Source organism: Salvia miltiorrhiza, chromosome 1 (genome assembly GCF_028751815.1).
Source record: "Salvia miltiorrhiza cultivar Shanhuang (shh) chromosome 1, IMPLAD_Smil_shh, whole genome shotgun sequence".
NCBI lineage: Eukaryota > Viridiplantae > Streptophyta > Magnoliopsida > Lamiales > Lamiaceae > Salvia > Salvia miltiorrhiza.
The window spans coordinates 6,373,033-6,399,376 of NC_080387.1; the positions used below are offsets into that span (position 1 = coordinate 6,373,033).

A 26,344-nucleotide genomic window follows, 5' to 3' on the forward strand; every position below is an offset into this window, starting at 1 on the left:
ACGTGCAAATTTAAATCAGACTAGAGTTGTATATTTTAAAGCAATAATCAATATGCGTTCAAAATCATGATTATATCATGAGTTGGCTGCTGTCTTGATTTTTCTTTTTTCTCCTAATATTCTTTAACTTTACCCATCTATCTATTATTTAATAGATTACATATTCAAGGATTCCCTTCATTCAAGATCCTATGTGGCACATCCTATATTCTCTATTCTCATTTATCATGTGGCCCAAAATAACCTTTTTATTAAATGATGATTTTATAAAAGAAAAGAAAAGAAAAAACCTAAAAAAACCCTTGAAAGCACAGAAGGAGCAGACTAAGGGCCGAACCTCATTAAAACCTTTTCACTGAAAACCCAGTGGGAAAAACCGTGAAAAGGAAAAAGATTATTCGTCTAAACACAAAACGAAAGTAGGGAAGAGCGGAAGGGAAAGTTTCCGGAACTCCGGCCTAACCATCGTCCCCAAACTATCCCGGCTCTCACCCCACGAAAAAAAACTAAAAGGGCGGTTAGAACCAAACAGCCACCCATCAGCCCCCACTACCGTTTCTGACGCAGATGGCTATGCGAAGCCATGTCAAGACGAACCGCAGCCCTAATCTCCTCAATCTCGTGCGGCCACCACCCTTCCGAACGTTGTTGGTTAGCCATTAAATCGGCTGCCTTGTTTCCTTCTCTAAAGATGTGAGAAACCTGCAGCGAGAAATCATCTAACATCTTTAAAATCCTATTCCACGCCGCCTTAAAACGCCAAGGCACATTCAAAGAACGAGAATTAAGAATGAGTATCACGTAGGTGGAATCGGCTTCAATCCAAAGTCTGTGCCATCCACGATTGTGAGCAATTTGAATCGCCGAGATAACTGCCAGTAGCTCTGCTTCAAAGGCAAAACCCGAGCCACCTTTGAAGTGAAAACAACCACGCACCACATTCCAGTTATCTCTAAACACCCCACCTACAGCAATAGTGCCCGGAGTTCCCGTCGCTGAACCATCAGTATTCACTTTGATCCACGGCGCCACCGGTGGCCACCAATGTACCTCCACAAACTCCGGAGGAGGAGCACTCCTGGTATTAACACCCACTGCCCGGAGAATCAGATAATCCGACCAAGAATTCCACATGTAGCCTAATTTAGCAAAGTTATTATCAATCTCTTTGAAAGCAACTTTCACAGTGTGGATGACACGACGTGCTTCGAACTTTTGATTATCAAAGATACAATTGTTTCTCTGCATCCAAATGGCCCAGATGACCGTGATGATACCCGCTTTCCAGAAATTACCGATGAGGGGACTAAGTTTATACTGCCAAGCTATCACCAAAAAACTATGAATATCACTCTCTTGCAACCCTTGCGTGAAATTGAACCACCCAAGGAACGTAACCCAAATATTCTTCACACGCTCACAATTCCAGAAAAGGTGATCCTGAGACTCACTTCCTTTTAAGCAAAGCAAACAAACGTTAGGCGTGATCATACCGTAGCGGATAAGGCGATCATAAGTCGGCATTCTATTATGAAGAAGACGCCAACAGATCAAGGAACGTCGAATCGGAATAAAGGATTCCCAAAGCCAAGAACCCCAAGACACCTTCGGAAAATGATGACAATGCTTGTTGAAGGCCAGCGCAGTAGTGACATTCCCGTGCAACGAGGGTTTCCAGAAACGCACATCTCCGTCAGTGCCCAGAGGAGTGAGCAAAATATCACACACTATCTCGGGAAAAGCATTAACAAAGGCTTGCGTGAAATGCCAGACCCCATCATAGAAGTAATCCGCCACCGATTGAGTAAGAAACGGAAGCATGAAATGTGGAATACCGCATTTATTCAAAAGATTATACCCAAGCCAGTCGTCATACCAGAACGAAGTAGAAGCGCCATCACCAATATACGAGTACGAATCCGCCACCAAACCATCAATTTCCTCACGTAAGCTCATCCAGATAGTAGAAGCAGCCACCAGAGATTTACTACGCCCAAAGCGATCGAGATATCTATCTCTAATTAAATCATATCCGAACTCACGCCCACCAACCACCTTCCACGCCATTTTCATGAGATAGCTCTTATTCATGAGGTCGAACGACCTTACCCCGAGACCGCCCTCCTCCTTAATCGAGCAGACCCTTTTCCAATTCACAGAACAAGACGGCGTTTGCTTGATGTTGCCAGTCCAAAGAAAATTACGGCAGCACGCATCGAGCTCCTTAATAAGAGCTGTCGGCCATCTATAAACCATCATGGAGTGCGTCAGGGAGCTTTGGATAACCGACCTGATCAGGCAAATCCTCCCAGCCATCGACAACTGTAATCCCTTCCATCTCGCGAACTTGTTGATCACACGATCATGTATCGGTCGAAGATATGAAGCACGCACACGGCCCTTAAAGATAGGAACCCCAAGGTAAGAAATCGGAAAATTGCCCTGAGAAAACCTCAATATGCTCCGTATAGCCCTGCAGGTCTGAGATGGAACTTTGCTAGTAAAAAAAATTTGCGACTTATCCTGGCTAACAATTTGATCAGAAATTTGACCATAATACTCCATAATTTTCTGAATGGTATGAGCGTTCGTGACCGTGGCATGACAGAAAACCAGAATATCATCCGCATATAAAAGATGAGTGGGAAAATTAATTCCCTGTCTCATTTGCATCGGTGTAAGGGTGCCCGCACTAACACAATTTGCAAAGAGCCTACCAAGAACATCCTCGGCGATTCCAAAAAGAATCGGAGAAAGAGGATCGCCCTGACGAACACCCCTTGAACACGCAAAATAGCCTTTAAGCTGACCATTGTACAGAATAGAAATCCTAGCCGAATGAAGCAGAATCTCAATCCAACTAATGAACTTTGGATCATAGCCAGCAACACGAAGAACGTTAAGCAGAAAGTCCCAGTTAAGAGTATCAAAAGCTTTTTTGATGTCAATCTTGCAAGCCATGTTTTGACCACGGCTCGTACGATGCATACAGTTCACTCCTTCCGACCCAATCAGAATACAATCGTGAATGGAACGGCCGCTAATAAAACCAAACTGATGACGGGAAACATAAACAGCAGCAACCTGACTCAGTCTAGACACCAACAGCTTAGTAATAATCTTGTAAAGAAAGTTGGACAAAACAATCGGTCTCAGATCCGAGACCGAATTGACGACATCTTTCTTAGGGATCAACACCAAGGTATTAGAATTACAGCCTTGAGGAAGATAAGAATTCCTGAAAAAAGCTTGAACAGCACACCAAATATCCACTTTAATAATCGACCAACAATGCTGAAAGAACTTACCCGAGAAACCATCTGGCCCTGGCGAGCTGTTCGGCTCCATCTGAAAAACCACAGCAGAAATTTCCTCTTCATCCGGCAAACGAATGAGCGAATTATTATAACGATTTTCAACCATCTCCTCAATAACCGCCTCCACCGCTGTAATATCAGTATTAGTACGGCTGCTAGTCGAAAACAAAGAAGAGAAAAAATCCACGATATGATCTCCAATAGCCGTCTGATCATAATTCATAACACCATTGATCTCCATGTGAGAAACTATGTGAGGTTTACGACGAAACCTAAGCATTGCATGAAAGAACTTCGTGTTCCTGTCTCCGTCTTAAAGCCAAGACACCCGACTTTTTTGCTGTAAAAGCGAGCTCTGCCTGGAAAGCACAACGTTGATCTTAGCTTGGGCCTCCACTTCTTTATCAAAGAGATCCTCCGTGTAACCATCCCTGGCAATCTGATCTTGAATCTCCAAAAGCTCTTGTTGAGTATTCATGATACAAGAATCCACATTTCCAAAAACATTCCGATTCCACTCGCGAAGAACCTGCCGAAGACGCTTTAATTTATGCATAACTTTAAAAATCGGGCAACCAATCTCGGTATCCATATGCCAGGACCCTTCCACCGTATTGAGAAAATCCGGATGTAAGGTCCACATGTTAAGGAACTTAAAGAAACGATGGCGAGTAGGAGCATCCACCATGAAATGAAGAACAAGCGGCGAATGATCCGAGGTAATACGTGGAAGAGCTTGAACAAAAACCGAACTCCAGAGATTCGCAAAAGAGTCAGCATAAATCGCTCTATCCAGACGAGACTCCACATGGGTTGGCATAAATCTACGACCAGACCACGTATAATGCAGACCAACCGTAGGCGCCTCAATGAAACCGGAGGCTTCAATGAAATCACAGAACTCCGCACAAGAAGTAGAGTTAGGCATACAGTCACTACTTCTTTCATGGGCGCCTTTCACCGCATTAAAATCGCCAATAAAGACAACATTACCATCAATATGATCCAGAAGATCCAACCACAAACGACGTCTGCCAGCATACGTGTTAACGCCATGCACCACCGCGATTTTAAAATTCCACGTCGACCATCTGCAGTTCATGATAACCACCTGCTCCGAGGAGAAAATCACATCATGAGTAACAGAAGGATGAGAAAAAACCCAAATATTCGAACTCATGTTGTGTCTTGAATTTTGAAAACAAGGAATAAGATTCAGAGAACGCCAAAATCTTGAATAAGTCTTCTTGAGATTCGTCTTAGGCTCAATAATCCCAACAATCACAGGGGAGAAGGAGTCGCAATGCTCCTTTAAAACTCGTTTGGACTCGTCCGTAAGGCCCCGGACATTCCATACGAGGACATTCATCATAAAGACTGAGAATTCGTGTTCGGGTTTTCACCCGATTCCACTTCAGCTGCCCAACTCTTGGCCGCCACATTATTCAGGGCTCTATCATTCTTCGAGCTCCCTGACGTAATAATGAAATCTCGAGGTTTATCTCCTGCTTCCCAAGCTTTGTAAAGTTTATTTTTGATGAAATCTTCAGCCTGTTGGTTAGGTTGCTGGTTAGGTTGCTGCTCCACCGACTTTCGGAGACGACTCTTGATACTATCTTCCCCACGAATCATCGGTTTCTTTGCCGCCAAATCTTTCGGCGGTCTCCCCCTTTTTTTCACTTGCGCCTCCGCCTCACAATTCCTGAAAGTTTCCACTATCCGCTGAGCTTTGATAGCGCTTTCCATCATCCTTTCCTGTTTCTCCCAATTTTTATCCTGATTGTCCGAACTTTCAAAAATAACGATCTGTTGTGAATTTGCTTCAGGCAGTGTATTGCCAACATCCGACTGCCCATCAGACTCGTCTCCCCAATCTCTCTCTTCCGTAACCGGCATAGTGATCGCCTGTAAGATATCCGGACCCGATGTCAATCTATCTCCATTGACATCCTCAAAATTAATATTCCTATCAATTAAAGCCAACGACTGATTGTGGTTCTTTGTTCCCCGCGGTGTCTGAATCTGCTCTTCTTCAACAGCAACCTGTTCCAAAACCCCCAACTGATTTATAATCTGCTCTTCTTCGACAGCCACCTGTTCCAAAACCCCAAACTGATTTTCAGTGATAATCTGCGGTCTGTGAGCTTGGGTAGTCCTATTCTGGTCCCAAGATTTAGGCTTCCAGTTAGGTGCCCTAACATCCTTGGCAGCTCCCTTATTAATTATTTCATTGTCTTTACCCAGCGGCATGTCTTTGGCCTTCCCCTTCCTGCTGTCCTCCTTGGAATTGTTCTTCATTCTATTGCAGTTATCAATAGAATGTCCAGTGATCTTACACTTAGAGCAGAAGGCCGGGAGTTGTTCGAATTCAAATTCGACGTGAAAGGAACGTTCTTCCCCGTCAACCAGCAAAGCCTCCGGAAGAGGACGCGAGAGATCAATTTCCAACAAAATTCTAGCATAATGTCCAGCAGCACCACGTGCAGAAGCCCCATCAACTTTAATAGGAGATCCCATCGCCCTTCCAATACCCGTAATGACATCCAGAGTCCAAAATTCTAAGGGCAAATAATAAATGCGCATCCAAACTTCACAAAGTGAGGAAATTTCTTTATAGGGATCGAAGAATCTTACCCATTCGCGTAATCGCATGGTTCCGAAAGGTAACTCCCAAGAGGTGCTTTTCTGAACTAACGCCTTGTCTTCAGCGGTATTAAATTTAATAGTGTAGAAGCTCTTTCCCATGGGGATGATTTGCCAATCATTGTCAAAATTCCAAGCCACCTGAAGATCACGTTTAAGATCCGTGAGAAGACGCGGCTTCTCTCATTTCCTAAGAAGAAGACGACCAATTAAAGCATGCTCAAATTGATTTATCTTGGGCAGCAGATGCTCTTTTGGCACCCTAAGCGTTGGTATTTCACCAGAGAAATCCGGTTGCAGCGAAGTGAAGCGATGAACAAGCACATCCGGCGTACGTTCAATTTGTCGGGGTCTCCTCAGAAGCGAAGCAAAAGAAGTGGTGCTCGGCCGATGAAGCTCCGTCGCCGATGCATTCTTAGTATTGTTTTCCTTGATCAAATCCGGAACCCTAGTATTGGATGTCGTCGGCGTAGATTCCTCAGCCACACCCTTAGGAGATTCAGCAGCAAATTTCTCTTTGTCGTGACATTCTCCATGGCTATGACTAGAGAAATTATTGGAAACTTTCGGCAGATTCAGCCCTGACTTATCAACCATTATCGACAACTGTTGTTGGTTGATTTGCATGGTTGGCGTCGATGACTTGCTCGTCGACGTTGGCGGCATCGGTTGGTCGTTCGACGGCGTGCCAGCGATCTCAGCAAAGAAATCCATTTTCCTGAAGGGAGCGGACCTTCACCAATGGCTGCAGGGCGGAGGCGGAGGTGGCGAACGCCGGGTGGCGGAGCCACCAGATCGGGCCACCAGAAACACCAGCCAACACCCACCAGAACGTGTATACCTTCGACGGGATCCGAGGGCGAGCAGCGTCTGCAACCCTCTCTGAGCCGGCGTCCAGAGCTTTTGCGGTCGCCGGATCCAGCATCCCGCCTCAATCAGAGGGCGAGCAGCGTCTGCATCGTCTGCATCGTCTGGACGGACGAGCCGCGCTGAACTCTTCGCCGGACGCTGCTGAGGCCACCGAACTCCTGGAAGCCGCCACTGCTGATGCTGCTTGCTGCACCGGATGACTGATCTTCGTCGATCTGGTGGCAGCGGCAGACCGGAGAGAGATGGCGAGCGTGGCTACGCGCAACCGGAGAAGGCGGGGCGCAGCGTTGACTGCGATTTCTCACCGGAGAGCCGCGCTGCTGCTGCTCCTCTTCGACCAGTAGGCCGACGCTGCTGTGCTGCACCGAACGCCTGATCTTCGCCGGTCGTCGGTGGTGGCGGCAGACCGGAGAGAGATGGCAAGAATTCAAGATCCACGGCTCCTGCTACAGTAGGATGAGAGAAAAGTCCTCCTTGAGTGCCCCAAAATAACCTGATTGGGTACATATGTGGTCTAAAAATACCAAAAACTAAAATAATTGGCCTATTTTTGCAAGTCCGAAAAATAGTGACCTATTTTTGCAAATCGCCCTAAGATAATGGCCTGAAATAATTTTAAACTCGCAATAAATGAGCTCTTTCCAATTCCGATTTGGAGCAACCTCTCATCAATCCAATCAAGGCGTAATTTCTTTGTATTGAACGCTGCTTCAGCTGCTGGATTTTCGCCGCCAATGAGCACAGTTTGCCCGAAATTTCTTTGTATTGAACGTTCTGCTGCTTCCAAGTAGGGCCTGGCAATTTCCTGTCATGCAAACTTGAATGGTACAATAATTTCAAATGCCCAGGTCATGGAGGCTATCCGGCAAGAACCTTATCAATTCGAACAATGTCACTCTAATGGCGAGCTCGTCGATGCATGATGTATCCAGCGCTAGGGCTCTGTTGTAGTCAGCGATGGCCTCCGCTATTTGCCGGCCAATCGGAAGGCGGAGGCTCAGTGGACGTAGCACTCCGATAAAAATTATTGCGGCGCGCCGTGAATGAACCATATTTTGATATATGATTCACGTGCCCGTGACCAATTCCGGATACTAAACGAATACATACAAAAACCATTCATGCCTATTACAAGGGAACGAATCTTACTTGGAAATCCGGCGATTAGAGACTTCAGTGTTGATCTTCCAACTTGTTCCCACGGCAAGACTTGACGTTGGGTGGCAACGATCTTCAAGTCCTCTCCCTCTTCAAAGTTGGCATCTCCTTCTCACTTTTCTGCTCTCACAGATTACTCTTTTCTGATTTCACGTTAATGAATAATAATTAGGTTTAGGGCTGTCTTATTATTTATACTAGGTATTAATCATACCTAAATAATAAACCCATAAACATAATTAAACCAGACTAAGCCCAAAGGCTTTAGAGAATAGAGGGGAAGCCCACTTAAGGAGTTCGAGCCTTAATTGGGCCAAGCGGGGATCTACTAGCTTGAATAAAGTTTGGCCTCCCAGTGTTCGATTTTCTTATTCAGCCCAGAATAAAATCGAGACACAAGTATTAATTTATTCCACTAGAAAATTAATACTGAATTACCTCTTTATTCTTTAAGTGAGTCGGGGCTAGCATTAGACTTAATTAATCCTTGTGTTTAAGATATCTAATATCCATTAATTAATTAATTCCTCTGACGATCAATTAATTAATTAATCAGTCGTTTAATTATAAACGACATCTCGAGTGCTACCACTTAAACTTATTATCGTATCGGAACTAATTCCACCTGCAGGATTTAATACGATAAATTTATTAAGTTCCTCGAGAGGATATTATCATCCTGTTATTAGCAGGACACAGATCCTTATTGCAATATAATCGCATGTCAAATAATAATTGTTATCACCCAAAGTATCGAGTATATTGAGCTTCAATAGAATTCCCACCCCATGATAAATCAAAGAAATAGTCAATTAATTATTCACACCGATTAATTTAATTAAGGTTAAAACTATTTAAGTCACCGAAATCTTGATTCTTAATTAGTCAGAATATAAGAATTCATCTCACTGTGATCATGTTCAATGCACGAAGGTACTAGCATAAATAAATAGCCAAGGCAAACTATTTATCCATTTATGCTACAATCTAAACCAGCAACTCCTCCATAGTTTCCTCGATTGTGGACTCAATTTATATCTCAACCTTTTCCAATTATATGATCTTCTGTGATCTACAACACACTATATAATCTATAGTATGAGATAAATTGGACTATAATAGGATTATGCAAATAACAATATTTCAGATAGAAAAATCATAGTGAACTAAGGAATCAATGTATACAAGCATAAAGTCTTACTTTCAGTATACAACCCTTCACGCCGCGGCGGCCATCGAGGATTTTCGAGAAGTGATATATATAAAGAACTAACGGGCGGAAGACGCCCGTCTGTTACGTGGGTTTAATTACTTAAAATTTTGGACTTCGTAGGCTTATTTGATCCAATATCGAATATGATGGGTATACGCTTTAGGGATCTCTACCTTATAGGTGCATTTGCACCTTGATCCTATTATAAATAGAAACAATGGTGTCAAATGGCCATATTGGATATGCAAACACAATATTTGGCCACTAATTGAAAAAACACAAATTATGGCCATTAATTAGGCAATATGCCTAATATACCCCTAATTGGGCGGACTGGGTAGGGTCAGGAGCGCGGGTCGCGTGCCGGGTAGGATCAGGCACGCGGGTCGGGTTAGGCACTTATGGCACTATTAGTGCCATAAGTGCCAATTTTACTTTTGTTATTTTATTTTATGGCACTAATAGTGCCATAAGTGCCAACGAAAATCCAAAATAAAATAAAGTAAAATGGTCTTTTTAGCACTTATGGCACTATTAGTGCCATAAGTGCCAAACATGCAGAACAAATATAGAAACAACAGCATCATCTAAACCTTAAATGGAACATTTAAACCCTAAATGGATAATCTAAACCCTAAATGGATAATCTAAACCCTAGGGGAAGTGTTTAAAAAGTTCCTTTTGGCTTGGGGGTGGGTGGGGTCGGGGGTCTGGGGGGTAGACAGGGCAGGGGGAGTAAAAAAAAAATTCGTTGGCACTTATGGCACTATATTAGTGCCATAAGTGCCTAACCCGACCCGCGTGCCTGATCCTACCCGGCACGCGACCCGCGCTCCTGACCCTACCCAGTCCGCCCAATTAAGGGCAAAAACGTCCCAAAGCTATAAAAATGGCCAAAATTTATGTTTTTTCAATGAGTGACCATAATTTGTGTTTTATGATCCATTTTGGCTATTCCAAAATTTTACTCTTATAAATAAGTCTTAAACAACTGAATCATAACCTTTATATAATACATATTTTCTTTTAAATAAGCGTGTCTAAAAAAAAAAAAGGCTAAATTAAACCGAATGAAAGAATATATGATTTGAGATTTCTACTGTTTATAATAAGCGAAATTGACATGCTAACTGAATTCAGTTGTTACAAATAATATTTTACCTTTTTTAAATTCCTATATTATTGGTAGATTAATACACATTTTGCGAAAGAAGTGTATCATTTCTGTAAGAGATTATTAATTCAAATTCGACATGTATTATTGGTGTAACATACCGTGCAAATGAGAATAAAATATAAAATATTACAAAATAATATATCCAATATCTAATTGACGATCACACTTTCACCATTATACATTTTAGTATTTATTAATTGTAAATTTATCGTAATAAATATAATATATTTAGTATCTAATCAATGATTAGTTTATATAAATTAAGATTTTACAATGTTATTCTTTAAGTTTTACTCGTTTCGTTCCACTAGAATATGTACTTGCTTTCTATTTTAGAATGTCCTATTAGAATAGGCACGTTCCCTATTTTATGTGAAAATAATATATTTAAAATACTTTATTGATGTGAATAACATATTTTCTTATTTAAAAATAATTTTTTTTAATCTTCGTATTTAAAAGAATTAAACATATTTTAATTGGACGGATAGACTACAATTTTAGATATTCACACTTTCATTCATTGAATATTTTAGAATGCATTTCTTTTATAAATTTATTATAAAAAAATAAATAGTAAAATTTCATTTTTTTTAAAAAATTTGAATGGTCTCTCCACCTTTTTTATCCATTATCTCTTTAATTGTCCGAGAGAATCGAAAAACCGTGTTACTACACGTGTATTTGTGATTGTAATGGTGGTGAAGAGTCGAAGAAATTCTTTTTTAGTCCAAATACACAAAATGGAGACACAGTGCTGGCGTAATCCATACTGTAAATAGTTGATTTGCAATTTGGGGAGAAGGAGACACACCCCATTTCATTTCCTTTCATTGGCTTTTTAAAAGCAGACAGACTTCCCATATTTCGCCTTTACCATCTCTCTCTCTCTCTCTCCCCATTCACATGTATACTCAATCCCTTACATTCAAACATTGTTGCTACTGATCCATTGTTTACTTCAGAGTTAGAGGTAGCGCCACTTTGCTTACATTGCATGATCTGCGAGTATTAATTGTGGGTTAGTTTGGTTTTATGCTGTTTCTCTTCGAATATTGGTTTCTGCCTTTTTATATATATATATATATATATATATATTTTGCATTTATTTGATTAATTCACAAAAGATTTGCTGGGCTGACATATATTTGATGTTTATGCTGTTCTTTTCTTGGAAATGTTGGTTCCATTTGGTGGTTTTGATCATTATATTTTCTTTTTTATGTTAGTCAAAAATGTATTCAATGCAATAGTGCAAAGATTAAAAATCCTATCTTTTGGTGTTATGCTGAATTGTTGATGCTACTTTTTTCCTTTTTCTTAATTTCTTTTCCATTTTTATTTGGACAAGAAGTATTACATTTACTGCCAAATAATTTGGAAATTTGCTTGGTTTAGGGTTCAGTAAATCTGGTGGGGGCTTAGGCCTTAGGTAGAAAAAGTTGCTGTTAAACAACAAGAATTAGTTACAGTTTTGGTGGTGGTTGATTCTTCTTTGTTTTTACTGGTGATTTTTCACATTTCTTATACTGTATTTGGTAAGCAAGAAGTTGAGCAAATCAAGATGATTAGGGGTACAAAAAGATTGTTTTTATAGCATTATACCAATGTAACATTTCTCAGCTTTTATTCCTTATGATAGTCATAATGTAAAAATTGGTCGTTGATTTTGTGTTTTGGGATCAAATGATGATTTCAACAACTAAAGGCACTAGGAAAATTTTGTTGAGAACTGCTTGTTACTGTTTTCTCTGGGAACTTTCGGGAATAGCCTTACCCGAATGAAGTTGATGATGCTAACGAAAAGTTACTCTGGCCAATGTTTAGGAAAGATTTCAATATGACGAGGTTTGCCCGAGGATTTAGTTACACGGTGCAAAAGGATGCTGTCTCACCAGTGTCAGCAGATGTGGTTTTTGCCTCTAGTCGTTTCCCACGATATAGAATTGGAGTGAACAATCAGATTGTCGAGGTTAAAGAGGATTTAAACACGCTGTCTACCAAAGACTTGGTTGCTCGAGAGAATGCATTGTTTCTGGAGCAGCAGCAGCGCCTCTCTGTACGTGATCTTGCTAGCAAATTCGAGAAGGGTCTGGCAGCTGCTGCAAAGCTATCTGATCAGGTCTCTATTGTTAACTTAGGCTTTTCTACAAGTGGACTAATTTAGGCAGATTGAGACCTTCAAAGTTACTTTGAGATTTATTCTTTTCATTAAGTATCTTTCAGTAAAATACTGACATGTTCATCTACTCATCAATATTGAATTGATTTTGAAGATGTGAAACCACTTTATTGTGAGCTCGGGTTTCTAAGTGTTGTTCTTCACAAGTATTTAGATGTCATTTATTGTAATATGGCTGTAGGCAAGACTTAAAGAGGCAGCTTCGTTGGAGAAGCATGTGATTCTGAAGAAACTCAGGGATTCACTCGAAGCTCTGAGAGGCCGAGTTGGTGGCAAGAACAATGATGATGTGGCAGAAGCTATAGCTATCGTTAGTTATCTCAATCTCCTTTTCTATCCATGTCTCTAAAACTTGCTTGTATCAATAGAGCTTATTCATCTCAATCTGCATCATGGTTTGCATCCCCAATATGTACACAAATTTATATCTTTTGAAAGATTATCCAATTGTTTGGAAGATGTTTTTTTTTTCTTCCCGATTTATGCATAAAACTGCACTATTATTCTGCCTTGTGCTCAACCAATCAATTAGTTTTCATGAACAAGTATCCAACATGTGTAGTGTTCGCTTTATATTGAAGTTTGTTCCTATAGGTGGTTGTACTGAGGTTGTTCTCGAGGCTGAAATTTGTCTTTGATACATCAATAAGTTGACTGTTGAGATTACAAATAATTTTTCTCTTTTCTATCTGCTTACTTAGTGTCTCACTTTTCCCCATCTGTTCTCTTTCGTTATTTGCAGGTCGAATCCCTAGCAGTTCAGTTAACTCAGAGGGAAGGAGAGCTTATTCAAGAGAAGGCTGAAGTGAAAAAGCTTGCGACTTTTCTAAAGCAGGTAAAACTATCGAATATGGTTAACTAACTAGAAGAAATCATCTTCTTCAACTTCAACTTTACATTTATACGAGCACTTCTACTGTATTTTCTTGTTACATAATTAACTATTTCCTCGCATCCCCGATGAAAGTAATATTTCCTTACTGCTCTCTTTTCTGTAAGTCTTTCTTCTCAATTTGTCAGAGAGTAACAGGATGATTATAAAGGGCTGAAGTTAAAATTTGTTTTCTATCTCAAAATTATCAAAAGGGTATTGGATGATGCTTTCATCTGTGTCAATGATTTCATAATTATACAAGACTCGTTGTTGCACATTGTTAATGTTATGATATTGGTTAAGGCTTCTTGTACAAGTTTTTCTCATTATCTCTTTATGATCTACCTTCTGTTGCAGGCTTCTGAAGAGGCTAAGAAGCTCGTCGATGAAGAACGAGCTTTCGCAAAGGCGGAAATTGAGAATGCTAAAGCCGCAGTTCAGAGAGTGGAAGAAGCTCTTCAGGAACATGAACAGATGTCTAGAGCTGCAGGAAAGCAGGTCTGATTGAAATTTCTTCCTATTTCATTTACATTAACATTTCAACGTGGCGATATTTTTTCTGTTGTAAAACAAAATGTTTTCACTCCTAGGTTGTTCTTTAAGCCGTCAAGTTTAAGGAAAGTATACTTCTGTAACGGTTTCATGTGTAGGAATCTTCTCGTCATGTTGATTGTATTGTCTTGCTTGTTGACTCGTAAAAACCTGAAATAAGGATTGAAATTCAATGCATAATTTATAAATTTCATGTGACGTGGTGTTCTGTTTTTGGAATCAGGACTTGGATGAGTTGATGAAGGATGTTCAAGAGGCTAGACGGATCAAAATGCTGCATCAGCCTAGTAGGGTAAGTACATCTGCATGCAATATGCTATTCAGTCACGATGCTTCGTATTTTCGCAGAACGGATGAACTGATCGTATAGAGTGATAAATGGAAAACTATGATGCTACTATCAAATACTCCTTCTGTCCCGCTAAAAGTGGCGGGTTGCTTTATTGCACGTAAAATAAGAAGGTGTAAAGTAGTTAAAAGTGGTAGGGCCTACACTTTTTTATGCGTTAAATTTTGTCATTTATGGAACAAGCCACTTATGGTGGGACAGCCCGAAGTGGAATACAAGCCACTTTTAGTGGGACGGAGGGAGTATCAATATACTTCGCCTACTTTTGTTTACATCATTCGTTCATCTAAAGTAGTTGGATTTTAACCCTTTGATATTCCAAAACCCCGTTCGTAACACAGAGCCATCTTTTGTTTTCTGATTTTACTATACCTAATTTGACATTCCAATTTTATCTATACCTGATATAAAAGAGCCTTGTTGTACAAAATTTGGTTTTCGCATTATATCCCTGTTATATTTTTTTATTTAAGGGCAATAGTGTAATATCATATAATATATTTATCTATTATTACTATTATAAAGTGTGTATTCTTGCAAATATTGATGATTTATGCCTATAATATCCTTATTTATTTTAGTCTTCAAGGATAATTTTGTAATTTAATGTGTGTGTGTATATATATATATATTTATATATAGATTTTATATAATTGATATAAGAGGCATTTTGCATCTAAATTATTCAAACTTGCACTAAGATTTACGTACATATTTATTATTGAATCCAATACTTTTACGTGCTTTGCACATACCATCTTGCTAGTGATAAGAAAATTCGTTTTACAGGTCATGGACATGGAACATGAGCTGCGTGCATTAAGGAATCAGCTTGTGGAAAAGTCGAAGCATTCACTGAAGCTCCAGAAAGAGGTTTCTCTTATTCTGCATCAATTCCAAAAAAATTCATCCCTGTTCCATCCCTTCAAATCGAGCAAATCATTATCACATGTTTTGCTTACTACGGGCTTGTTAATTTACTATGTGCAATTTCTCTCTTCTCTGTTTGAGTTGTCAAACAATACATACAGTAACTAAGCTAAGAATACTGTGAAAGTAAGCTGGAAGGCCATCCCAATAACTCGCACTATAACTCGAGAAAGGAAATGCGTGGCCATTTAATGAAATTCTATGAAAGTCGTAATTAATTTTTCTAGGACGTCCATTTAAGTTTTTGCTGTTATGTATGATATTACGGTCCAGATTAGATGAGGCAGAGTGTAACGCCTGATGGTCGGATGTAGAATGAATGTTGAAAAGTTATATATAGATGACTTAGTGTTAATTATTTTGAAAAAGCAAAAACAGATGTCAAGTTAATCGCTTGTGTAGTCCGTTATTCACTTCCAATGCTTGTGGGACCGAGATGTTACAGATGCTATCAATGCCACTCTGGTACTGCAGAGGCAAGAATGTCACGAGGATGTTATGTTTCTAACAGGAGTGAGTGTAATATTCCACATCGGGTATAGAATAAAAAGTTGAAAGGCTATAGAAATGGGTGTCATGGGATTTTTTAGCAACAAGATGTAACTGTTTTGGCAAATGAGAAGTATAGATGTTGGGCCCCTTCCCCTTAGCCCAGATCCGTTATACGAAGTAAAATGCTCTTGTGGATTGAAGGAATCCCATGCATATACCCATGCAAGGACTCTGAGTGCATATTTGCGAAGCAGAGCTGGAATTTCAGAACTAATTTGACAGGAAGAAATAGTCAATGCATCAAGAATACTGATACGAATTATTACTAATTGCACTGAATAGGGCAAGAGGGAGTTTTGAAGCTACAAGAATGCAACAACAAGAAGTATTCAACTGCATAGACGTTACAACAGCGTGCTAACATATTCCGTTCTGTGTTTTATCTTGCTTGAGACCCTCAAAACAGTTCTTGTTCATGTGTTCGTTCCACCTGTAGAATGCAGTTTATTTGCACCAAGGTTAAGACATTGGTTTTAGGATAAAAGAATTTTATTGATGATGGAAAGTCTACAATAATGAGGATAGAGTGGATTAATAACGCAGCCATTTAAATATAGTAAAGATAAATTCTAGCCACTAAAAATAGCCATTTTTACTATTTTACCCCTTACTTTAAGCTAAAAAAGTGCCATATTTTAATATTTTTTAATCTTTATGGCTAATTTATATCTTTACAATATGAAAATGGCTATTTTCATATATTAACATGAGGATATTGGTTGTTTGCTCTTGGAAAGTAGAATCTAGCTGAGATGCACTTTGATATTGATATTTGCAGCTGGCAATAAGCAAGAAGGGCGGCGGAAACTTGCTCCGTTTATACGATATAGATGGTACTGAGGCACTGGGTTCTTGTCTGCGGATATATCCTTGCTCTGATAGTGCTCCAGAACTTTCGGAATGCACTATTCAGTGGTTCCGCTCAACTTCTGATGATGGAAAGAAGGAACTTATATCAGGTATCTGTGTGTGGATAGTTAATCATTTGCATCACAATGCCATAATCATACGAGTCGTAGAATATTCAAAGATATTTACAAGCTCGCAGATGGTTATTACCTTGGGTTACTTAAATTATAGCTCGAGCTTTGATCCCATGGTGACTTTTAGCACGAGTCGTAAAATATTGCAAATATAGTTTATACTCATCTCCATTGTTCACTTAATAGCCAAGTCAAAAATTCCGGCTAACTTAAACTGACGTGTCTTCAAGAAACAGGCACGAAAACCAATGATATGCCTACAAACAACCTGATATGCTTTTTTTAATGGTGAAAAACCAATGAGAGCTCTCTTAAGTTGCCCGAAAATTGTGACTTGGGCTATTAATTGAACAATGGAAATAAGTACAAGCTATAAATGTAGTATTTTTATGTTCGGACCAAAAAGTCACCATGAAGTTCGTGCTATTATTTTGAAATAACCCCTTTATCTATAGTAACTCGTACTTCTTTGGCACCATGTATGAGCTGTAGGTATCTTATTGAATTCGAGGTCTTTTGAGTCTCTTGCTTATTTGTGCAGAAAATAGCAGTTTTATGATACCGTCATAAAATTGAATTTCTCTCAAAAGCTTTAATGGGTTTTATATGTACTGGCTTATGCACTTATGCCAGGGGCCACCAAATCTGTATATGCTCCAGAACCTTTTGATGTTGGACGAGTACTGCAAGCGGATATCTTGACTGATGATCAGACTATAACTGTATCAACTTCTGGTCCTATTGATCCAGGTCTGTTCAAATATTTTCCTTTTTCTTTTCTTTTTATATCTCTAATCATAGTTGATTTTGTGTTCTAAATCAATTTTCTCGTACAGCTGCAGGTTTGGGAAACTACGTAGAAGCATTGGTGCGAAGGCATGACACTGAATTCACTGTATGTTTATTTTTCTTGTCGCACAAAATTTTGGATTTCAAGATGCATGTGTTTGTTGGAGATGCATCTAATATTTATGGCATTACTTTCCCTGATAGAAAGTTTCTCGTTTCTTGAAATGATCCGTTGGATTACTTTGACGTTTCTCATTGAATCCAACATCTAATTCATGGATTCATAAAGAGGAGGGCAATAGCCACTCTTACAATTTTACCCTTAATTTTATTACATTCCACGAAGTCATGTAATTCATGAATTCACAAAAAGCAGAGCAAATAAGTACTTTAACACAAAAAATGGCTATTTTTAAAAAAATATAATATATATTTATATTTTTTTTATCTTAGTGGCTATTTTTACATATTACCTCCACTCATGCATATTTACGGTTTTCAACTTGCTTCAGGTTATTGCCATATACAGACTGTAACTAATATATAATATAATGGTATATTGTTGCTAAGATGTTTCCCTGACCTACTACTTCTCGTGTCTCTCCTTTCACTACATGTTTCCCAAATCGTGATAAAAGAAACACCTTTTGCAGGCTCTACTTATCCAGATGAATGGAGAAGATCATCCTTCACAGTCGATCCATGCGCTACATATAGGAAAGATGAGAGTAAAACTCAGCAAAGGGCAAACAACGATAGCTAAAGAGTACTATTCCAATTCAATGCAGGTAGTTGTTCGAGTTGAGCAAAAAGAAAATTATGGGTTAGTCATAGTTTGTGTCTCGAACTTTCAGTGTTTTTCAAAAAATGTCCTCAACTTTGAAAAAAGTTTGATTAGGATCCGGGAACAAAATGATGACTGATGAATCACCTCCCCGGATTCTTTGTTGGATTCTTAGGGTTTTATGGTTTTTTCTGCAATTTTATGTTGAATATTGCAGATTCTAGCAAGGTGACTTTCAAAGTCGAGGTTTTTTAGGTGAAAACATAAATTGGGGACATTTTTTGGAACTTGGGGACAAACTATGATTAACCCCAAAAAGAATATTTGGCTGAGGTATCAGACCAGTCACTGAATTACAAACCCATTTTATGTACCTCAGCTTTGTGGAATTAGAGGTGGTGGGAATGCTGCAGCTCAATCGGTATATTGGCAAGTGAAGGCGGGATTGTCCTTCATCTTAGCATTTGAATCAGAACGAGAAAGAAACGCAGCCATCATGCTGGCAAGAAGATTTGCATTTGATTGCAATGTAAGTATCATAATCTTGAAAGGAGAAGCAGAGTTTGTATGTACATTTAAGTCACTTTTTTCTCCAACATGATGCATTTTGTTTGGAAATTCATCTGTGAAAACGAACATTATAATACGTGATGCTTATTCGAACAGATAACGCTTGCTGGGCCGGACGACAGAACTGGTGAAGGAAATTGCTGAACTTACCAGAAAAGTTATATCTTAGCCATGATTAGAGTTTCCTTTATCTCGGTATGCCTTTTTCTATTTTCCAATGAATATATCTGAATTTTATAATTTCGGTTGTGTTAGTAGCTTGGTTGCCTTGTTCCTATTTGTCCCATTTTTTTGTTTTATTGATTTATTCCGAATTGAATGGCATTATGATAGAATGGTAGCTGTATTGGGAGAGATACCTGATTGTGACTATTGTTGTAATGACTGTAGTTTGTGTATTGCAACGAAGTAATATATGTTTAATCTTACCTATTAAAAACGTGGGGTTCGAAGAGCTAGAAGCATATTCTTCAGGACTTGCTTCAACTGCTACTCATGATTAAGAGGGTGTTTGGTTAAGCTTATTTTAAAGAGTTTATAAACTCTTAAAGCTTATAAGATATACTTCCTCCGTCCCACTATAAGTGGCTCAAAACTTTTCGGCACGGAAATTAAGGAGGTGTAAATGTGTTAAAATTGGTAGGGACCACATCTTTTTAAAGGGTTAAACTTTGCCATTTGTGGAAATAGGCGATTTATAGTGGGACGATCCAAAATGGAATAGAGGCCACTTTTAGTGGGACAGAGGGAGTAGTTTTTTAAGATCTTATAATTTGTCAAAGTGTTTGGGTAATTGAGCTTATAACCTAGTAAGAGAATTTTTAGTTAGTGAGAGAAATTGTGTTCAGAGAGAAAATCGAATAAAAATGAAATTAGAATGATATTTGATGAAAATAAAAATAATAGTTGAGTTATTTTTGTAAAATGAGTGTTACTTATAAGATAATGAGAAAATAAGTACGGGCAAATGAACTTATTTTTTGAGAAGCTTATAAGCTCTTAGAGCTTATTTTTACGGTTTATAAGAGCTTATTTTGTCAAATACTTTGATGGAGCTATAAGTTCCTAACCAGCTTATAAGTTGTTTTAAAGAGCTTATAAGCTCTCACCCAAACACCCTCTAAATTATCTCTAATAGCTAAACAATATCTATACTATATTAAAAAAAGAGTTTTCAATTTAAAATCAATTTCAAATTAATTTCAAAATCGAGTGACAATTCTGTAGTTATAATAAAATTGAAGATTTAAGTTTAAATTATATATTTTTCTTCTTTATTTTATTTTCTTTAACTTCAAATTTGTTGTTACATTTCTTTTCAAAATTATGAAATTCGATTAATTATAAAAATATTTAATATACATATCAAATGAAAGATCACGATAAAAGCTTTAATATGATATATTTTATGAAAATATTTGATTTAAAATGTAAAAATTAAATTTGTTTAAATATTAAAGTTTTATAAATTTCTCTCTCATCTTTTTTGAATAGTTATATTTTTAATTATTTTAATTAGTATTTTATTTTAATTTTTTTAACTTATTTTTTTGTTTTTGTTTTTCATAATATCAAATTGTATAATAGTGAATTCTTTTTTATTTTTTAATATTCAATTCAAATATATTTAATTAAAATTATTTTTTATTATATTTATAAGTATAATAATTGAATTAGTATTAATTTTGTATAAATACAAAAAAAAAAAATATTTTACCGTGCATTGCGCGGGATACAAATGCTAGTAATACATATAAAGGGAAGACTAATTTCGAAAGGAGCACCACTGTAATGTATTTTTTCCTTTCTTTTGAAATTACGCCTTTTTAAAAAATATTTTTTAATTTAATTATTTAACATATCAATTATTCAATTATGTTAAATTGTCTCGACAGTAATACAAAGAAATTTATTCAAATAATATTCCTATGTCAACAAGTCAAAGAAATAATATTCTTATTTCAATATAGTGCATGTCCCCTTCTTATTTATTTATTTATTTATGTATTTATATTTTAGTTAAATTAATAAATCAATTCTAATTAAACAATTCTAACTGAAAATGAATAAATTTTGATTAAGCTTTTATTTTAGGCTAAAATGTGCTAAAAAATCGATAATACAAAAAAGGAAAAAATAGCTTAAAAGGTGACATGGCACGGCCACATTAGCAACGAGCATTAGTTGTCAATAGAAGCTCAAATAATTCATTTTAGGCTTGAAACAGGAGTGTAAATGTAAAAAAATGAAAGTTATAGTCCTCAATTTCAAATTATGTAACATATAGTTCTCTTTTTGAAAGCAAGTCACAGTCTTTTAACAATTAGTTCGGCTATAGTGAGTAAAATAGGGGGGAAGGGGGAGGGCTGCGAATATGTAATACCCCGCCCATTTCTATTAAATTTAGAATTATTTTGAACTTAGATTATGATGATTTATGCCGGAGAAATGAAACGATTTATTTTTAATTCCAACAAAATAATTTACAAAGGTGTTGTAAAATCTATTTATTTAAATTCTTATGCATTGCATAGTTATTTAAATTGAGCATTGAGCATATTCACGAACTATTTATTCAACAGACCTTGAAGAATTATTACAGTTCCGATAATTCAATCTTAAAGAATTTAAATTGTCAAAATCATCTCCCTCATTTCACTTTAGTCAACAACCCCATCAACAGCTACACCTACTCCTTAAAGAGCAGCAACTCTAGGCAGACACACCTAACACCTTCAACATCTCCCTACTTCATCAACCAAAGGCCGGCTCCCACATCACACAAATTATCTTCACAGAAAGAAACTAAGTGCAGAGCTCTTCCCCAAAAATTTCCAACGACTCAGCTCACATAGAATCTATCCTCAAGAAGAAGCCAACTTAAAGATTTTCATCCCTACAAAACATCACAAGGTTTTCTTTTGAACTCCTCCTTAAATCGACTCTAGTACAAATACATATTTATGTGATTAATAAGCAACTAGTCGCTATGAGTGTTTAATACACAGAATCTGCATACATGTTTGAATAAGAAACGACCGAAGAAACAAATGAAATGAGTTTTAAGCTTGTTTTTGCTTGCTGTGTCGAGTCGGGAATGGCCACGGCCGTGGCTTCGTTGCGGTTGCCGAAAATTGAGGGTTGTCTGTGGTGCTCTGTTCTCACATAGAGAAAGAGAGCCGGGAATCAATCGAGATTTTGGAGGGAGGCTGGGCACGACGGTGACTAGCCGTTGCTGCTCGGCCAAGGGCGGAGAGAGAGAGGAATCGCAGCTCGCTCGCTGCGACTGCCGTAGGACTTGGGGGGGGGCACCGGCGCTTCGCCGTTGTCAAGGATAGATGGAGAAGAGAGAATTGAGGTCTGGGACTGGTGGTTAGGGCACGGTGGCGGCGAGGAGTCACCATCGTCACCTGAAATCGGAGAGGGGCTGTCACACCCCAATTCTTGAAACAATAACTATAACTGGGGAACGACTCATCATTAAATTGAACAAGGGAAAAACCTTGAGAAATCCGAATAAAAGGGATAACAATCGGGCATCGCCCCTTTGGATGAAGAAAGATAAATATCCAATTGATACAAATCAATCAACAAACACAACAACTTCAGGATCGCAAGTTTAGTTTCATGCTTCAGATAACCAACATTCATCAATCAAAATACTTGAGAGTCGAAAATCTAGGCTCAACAAAAGATATCGAATAGGGTCATAACATAAAGGTCTTAAGTTAAGGAAATGAAAGACAATTAAAGGTTAATACTACGGCGGAAGTCAAACCACGGAGTTGAACTCTAGCCTCAGCTCTCCACGTCAGCACCAGCCATCAACCTGAAAAACATTTGAAAATATTTGGGCTAAGTACTAATGTACTTAGTGGGCTGCAACTTTTAAAACATTTCACAATTCGTAAGAGCAGTTTATCCAATCATTCATGACATAACTTAGAAGGTTTTAAAGTAAAAGAACTTCTAAGCATGTTAAAACATTTCATTTTATTAGCGCGCCATTGTCACACTCTGTTTAGTTATTCGCTGTGATACCAGACCTTTTAGCCACCGACGTATCGCTTTCTCCCATAATACTTGCCCTGAGGACGTAACTCAGACAAGTTAAATTGACCTCGGGATGCTACCCAGGCAGGCCTTACATGATACATGCTCCGGAACACATCCAGCCAAGCACCCTTATAACGCCTCTTACATGAATTAGTGCCCGATGGAGATCAACCCACCGAAACAACTAACAAGTGTACACAATTCTCAAACAACGTGTTAGGTCATAAGAGAATCTCGATCGATCCATGAATTGCGAGCCTCAAACATAACAGAGCGCACAAAAATATTTATTGGATAAACAGTTTTCAAATCATGAAACATTTAGAGCTTAATAACTCAAGCATACATTTGAAAAATAAGCCCACCTGATTAGGCAAAGCCTGTCGTTTATCTTATCTTTGAACCGGAATAGCAGTCCTAGTCCTCACGATCCAAAAAGCGTACAAGAAGTCTATAATCTTAATAGGTCTCCTGAATCTAATCTTAAACCATGGTAAAGTGTTTAACATCCTATAATTCACTTAGCCGGGTTTTTCAAAACTTAATGGATAAATAATTGAAAACAATTCTCTTGAGTTAAGAACACCAACAATATTCTTACTCGACTTTCTTTTGTAATTGGAATTATAAATAACCAATTAAATCATGATGCAATGCATGACTCATTTCATACTTAAGCATATAATAAGTGTTTACTTAAAATATGCACAAACCCAATGAGTAAAGCCCAATTGTTTTAAAAGAAAAAAGGCCCAACACGTAAGCCCAAAACCCATCCCCCCTTTCTCTGCTCTACTCTCCTCTACTCTCACAGCTCTGCTCTGCTATACTCTCCTCTGCTCTGCTCTGTCCCTCCCGCTCTGCTCTGCCCCTCTCGTCCTCTGCTCTGCTATCCCAGCTATGCTCTGTCCCTCTCGCCCTCTGCTCTGCCCCTCTCGCTCTCTGCTATGCTCCTCTCGCCCTTAGCTCTGCTCCTCTCTCCTCTGCTCTGCTCCTCTCGCCCTTTGCTCTGCCCCTCGTCCTATGCTCTGCCCCTCGTTCTCCCAGCGCTGCTCTCCTAGCAACCAAGCACACACAACACCGTAAGCTTCTTTACCGCCTCTGCTTCACTGACGAACAACAGCAACCATTAGGCCACTACCGCCGCCGATCTCTCTGTCTCTATTTCTCTCCCTTTCATTTTCCCCTTTTTCTTTTATAATAACCCTAATTACTATGTCTTTCTCCCCTTCTCTCTGGTTTCAGGCAAAAAAAAGGCAAGGCGGCCCTGCCGCCGCCGCCGTCGCAGGCCCCTGAGCAGCCGCCGGCTGCTCCGCTCTTCCTCTCTCATTTTGGACAGCACACACACACATAGAGAAAAAAACCACCAAATTTCAGTTCGAGATTCACAATAGCATAGATCAGGCTTTTTCTTTAAAAACTGTTCTTTCCGTTCATTTCTAAAAAAAACTGATTGTACATGTAAAAGATTAGAACATATAGTAAGTGCGTGTGTGTATATTGTTGTAGTTCTTTGTTTCTCGGATATCTTAATTCACCATACAACGATTAATCTAGTGCTGCCAAGGGCCGCCCGGAACCGGCGGTTCGACCCTGAACCGGCCCGCCGGTCAACGGTTCCGGCCCGGACCGTTGACCGACGGGCCGGTTCAGGGCCGAACCGCCAGTTATCCGGGCCGATTAAGGTTCACATTTCCCCAACCCTGAACCGCCGGTCCGGCCCGCCGGTTCGGCCCGGAACCGCCAGTTCCGGCGCGGGGGCCGAGGAAAGCAGGGGCGCAGGGGGGGCAGCAGGCTGGCGCCTGCAGGCAGCAGCTGGGGGGGCAGCGTGAGTGGTGGGCTAGGCGCCTAGGCTAGGCCTTGAGTCTTGACCGGCCTGCCACCATCTCTCTCTCTCAATTTCAAATTCAAATGTTTTGTTTTATTTTTTCAAATTTTCAACATTATAATTATACTTTTCCCCACACAATTTTATCTAATTCACATTTTCCCCCACCCAATTTTATCTATAAATACCCCCCTTCTTCCACCTTCAAAATCACTCCATTGTATTAACAATTCTACACTCTCCTCTCTTCCACTTCTAATTCTCCTCCATTCTTTATGTGCTATTGCTCTTGCTCTATAATTCTTTAGCTATTCTCTTGCTTATTCAATTGCTTTACTTTATTGTTCTTGCTTTACATTATATTACTACTAGTACTACTATTAAGTACTAAATACTATACTATACTATATATTTCAATTACACTATCACTACACTCACTTGCTCCTTTAATTTATTGTTCTTGCTTTACATTATATTATTACTAGTACTACTATTAAGTACTAAATACTATACTATATATTTCAATTACACTATCACTACACTCACTTGCTCCTTTAATTTATTGTTCTTGCTTTACATTATATTACTACTAGTACTACTATTAAGTACTAAATACTATACTATACTATACTATATTATATATTTCAATTACACTATCACTACACTCACTTGCTCATTTACTTTATTGTTCTTGCTTATTATTCTCTAACCTCTATTATCTATATTCTCTTCTCTACTTGTTTATTTATTATCATGTCTCATGGTCGTGGTAACCGTGGCAAGTCTATCAATGTCGACCACGAAGAAGATATTGATAGCACTCCCACTTCTCCCGAGTTTACTCAAAATGTTCAAGTACCATCATCATCCTCTAGGAGAAGGGTGAAAATTCCAGTTGAACGAGGACCATTCGGCGCACGCCGGGAGGCTGCCGATGAAGCATATGCTAGACAACTTCAAGAAGCGGAGGATGAAGAATATGCACGTAGAGTTCGACAACAAGAGGCGGAGGAGGAAGCCGAGCAAGCACGTCACAACGTTGAGGAGGAAATCCCTCCCACTAGAGGTAAGGGTAAGGGTAAGAGTAAAGCACTTTCTTCTAACATTTTCATAAAACATTTTAGGAAGGAACCCGCTCCACCACATCCAAATGATGCTCCAAATGCTCCCGAGAGGTTCATTGCCTATTGCAACTATTGCAACGCTACTTATCAATGGAAATCGGGAGGGGGTTATGGCACCCTCATAAGGCACATGGCAGCGCAACACACTGTCGAGTTTGGAATCCATACAACTCAAACTCAACTACATCCCGAAGCTTTCGAACGACAAGGTAATGAACAAGGTAATGTTTTATGGAAATATGACCAACAAAATGCTCGAGATTACATGGCTCGTTATGTTTCAATGGAGAATTTGCCTTTTATGCATGCCGATAAATTTACTTTTGAACATACTATGAAAAATGCTTATAATCCGGCCGCCAAAAAAATTGGTCGAACTTCTATGTGCAAAAA

The 26,344-nt window shown here is 38.8% G+C and overlaps 1 protein-coding gene across 6 annotated transcripts; it reads left to right on the plus strand.

Annotated features, from left to right (window-relative positions):
* The first annotated feature begins 11,036 nt into the window (after positions 1 to 11,036).
* On the plus strand, positions 11,037 to 19,382 carry LOC131016285 (stomatal closure-related actin-binding protein 1-like). Of its 6 annotated transcripts, none has more exons than XM_057944983.1 (13): positions 11,037 to 11,399; positions 12,206 to 12,500; positions 12,742 to 12,870; positions 13,303 to 13,395; positions 13,792 to 13,932; positions 14,210 to 14,278; positions 15,125 to 15,208; positions 16,596 to 16,776; positions 17,434 to 17,550; positions 17,637 to 17,695; positions 18,243 to 18,377; positions 18,753 to 18,902; positions 19,040 to 19,382. In XM_057944983.1, exons 2-13 carry the CDS (start codon positions 12,219 to 12,221, stop codon positions 19,085 to 19,087), a joined length of 1,488 nt encoding a protein of 495 aa, XP_057800966.1. In that variant the 5' UTR covers positions 11,037 to 11,399; positions 12,206 to 12,218; the 3' UTR covers positions 19,088 to 19,382. The 6 variants fall into 6 exon arrangements, with proteins under 6 accessions (XP_057800966.1, XP_057800957.1, XP_057800926.1 ...); XM_057944974.1 differs by having other exon boundaries at positions 11,037 to 11,351; XM_057944943.1 differs by having other exon boundaries at positions 11,111 to 11,395.
* The last annotated feature ends 6,962 nt before the right edge of the window (positions 19,383 to 26,344 follow it).